The following is a 1,851-nucleotide window of genomic DNA, read 5'->3' as shown; positions in this document are numbered from 1 at the left end:
TAGAAAAGTCATCATTTTGTGACTCCTAATGAAATTATATGTCTAGGCAAAGATCATCAGTGGATCCTAAAACCATTAGGTTGCGGGGTTGATGGGATTCTTTTTAATACAAGGACCAGGATGATACCACTTGAACCCGTTGGTCAATCTTAGCATCTCAAAAAAATAGGATAGCAAGACCATATGTGCCTCTTAATGTGCTGCAATCAGAAATACTCATGCCACTTAGGAATACTGTACACACACACACACACACACACACACACACACACACCAGTCCCCCACCCCCAATGCAAAAAAAAAAAAAACCCTGAATCTGCTCAAGACTCTTTTCTAACAACCAGTTTGCATAGTTTGTAGAAAAAGGGGTGGAGGAACAAGATAATACCTCAGAGATGTAATCATTTAAATTAAAAATGTAGAACAGTCTACAAATGAAACATCTTTCTAGACCTGAATGTATATGGAAATTTAACATATTGTGAAGAGAATATCTCAAATCCGTGTGGACAATTTTTGATGTTTTATATAACAGCAAACCAACATAGTTTATGGTTCCACTTACGTAAAATGTCCAGAAAAGGCAGATCTACAGAGACAATATTAGTGGTTGCCTGGGGCTGCAGGTGCAAATGTGAAGTGACTCTAAATGGGCATAAAGGATCTTTGTGGGCTGATAGAAATATTTTAAATTGGGTTATGGTGATGGTTGCACAATGCTCAATTTATTGTATATAAAAGTTAAACAATTTCATGAAGAAGCAATCAGCCAAATCCAGGTTGTGTAGGACTTTTCATAAGACAAATGACCTGACAAATGAATGACAGAGGGGAAAAAATGGATGAGGGGGAATTGTAATAAAATGAAAAAGACTTAAGAGACATCACAAGCTCATCATGGAGACCTTTTTTGGATTCTGATTGCAATAAATCTGTAGAGAGCAGCTTTAAAACTATCGGGAATTTTTTTGGGAGGCCGGGGCGGGCGGATCACAAGGTCAGGAGATCGAGACCATCCTGGCTAACATGGTGAAACCCTGTCTCTACTAAAAATACAAAAAATTAGCTGGGCCTGGCAGCGTGCATCTGTAGTCCCAGCTACTCAGGAGGCTGAGGCAGGAGAAAACTGTTAGGAAATTTTGAATATGAACTGGATGCCTGTGTATTCAGTGGTATTGGAGGATTATTGTTAATATTGTTAGGTATAATAATTACACAGTATTCATGTCAAAAACGAAAAAAAATTCTTGTCAGTGTTGCAGAAGTTTTTGCAAGTATAATGACATTTTAAGGTTTGTTAAGGATTCCAACCAAAAGAAAATAATGGAATGGGGGCTTAGGTGGAACAAGATTGGCAAAATATTGATTGTTTTTTAAATTGAGTGATGGGTACTTGTGGCTTAACTGTACTGTTCTGTCTATTTTTATGTATGTTTGAGAATATTCAAACTAAATTTTTAAAAGTAAATTCACTGATGGACCTGGGGAAATTGTTATCCCTTTTGCAGGAACACTGTCAATTAGAAATGGGAAACTAGTGAGTCAGGCTGTCTCCTGCTAGCTTCTAATACCTGACATATCTTACTTTGTATTTTACCTATCCTATCATTTCTGGAAATGACTTGGCAGAGCAACTAGCAGGTGTCTCAGCAGAGCAAGAAGTTACATGTATCGATGGAGGCAAGACCCTCCCCAAACAGGTAATATGAACATCATTTTATTTTTATTTTATTTTATTTTTTTAGAGACTAGGTCTCACTCTCACCTAGTCTAGAGTGCAGTGATGCAATCATAACTCCCTGTAGCTTCAAACTCCTGGACTCAAGGGATCCTCCCACTTCAGCCTCCTGA

At 37.8% G+C, this 1,851-nt stretch overlaps 1 protein-coding gene across 1 annotated transcript in view; it reads left to right on the top strand.

Annotated features, from left to right (window-relative positions):
* The window catches only part of RFWD3 (ring finger and WD repeat domain 3), a 49,189-nt gene that overhangs the window by 15,862 nt on the left and 31,476 nt on the right, over nt 1-1,851 (top strand). Inside the window, exon 4 of the mRNA XM_011976792.1 lies at nt 1,630-1,700. Coding sequence (XP_011832182.1) covers nt 1,630-1,700 — 71 coding nt within the window. The remainder of the gene's footprint in view (nt 1-1,629; nt 1,701-1,851) is intronic.

Source organism: Mandrillus leucophaeus, unplaced genomic scaffold (genome assembly GCF_000951045.1).
Source record: "Mandrillus leucophaeus isolate KB7577 unplaced genomic scaffold, Mleu.le_1.0 Scaffold17, whole genome shotgun sequence".
Classification (NCBI taxonomy): Eukaryota; Metazoa; Chordata; class Mammalia; order Primates; family Cercopithecidae; genus Mandrillus; species Mandrillus leucophaeus.
Note: the sequence above shows the minus strand (reverse complement) of the source record. Positions and strands in the feature narration are given on the sequence as shown.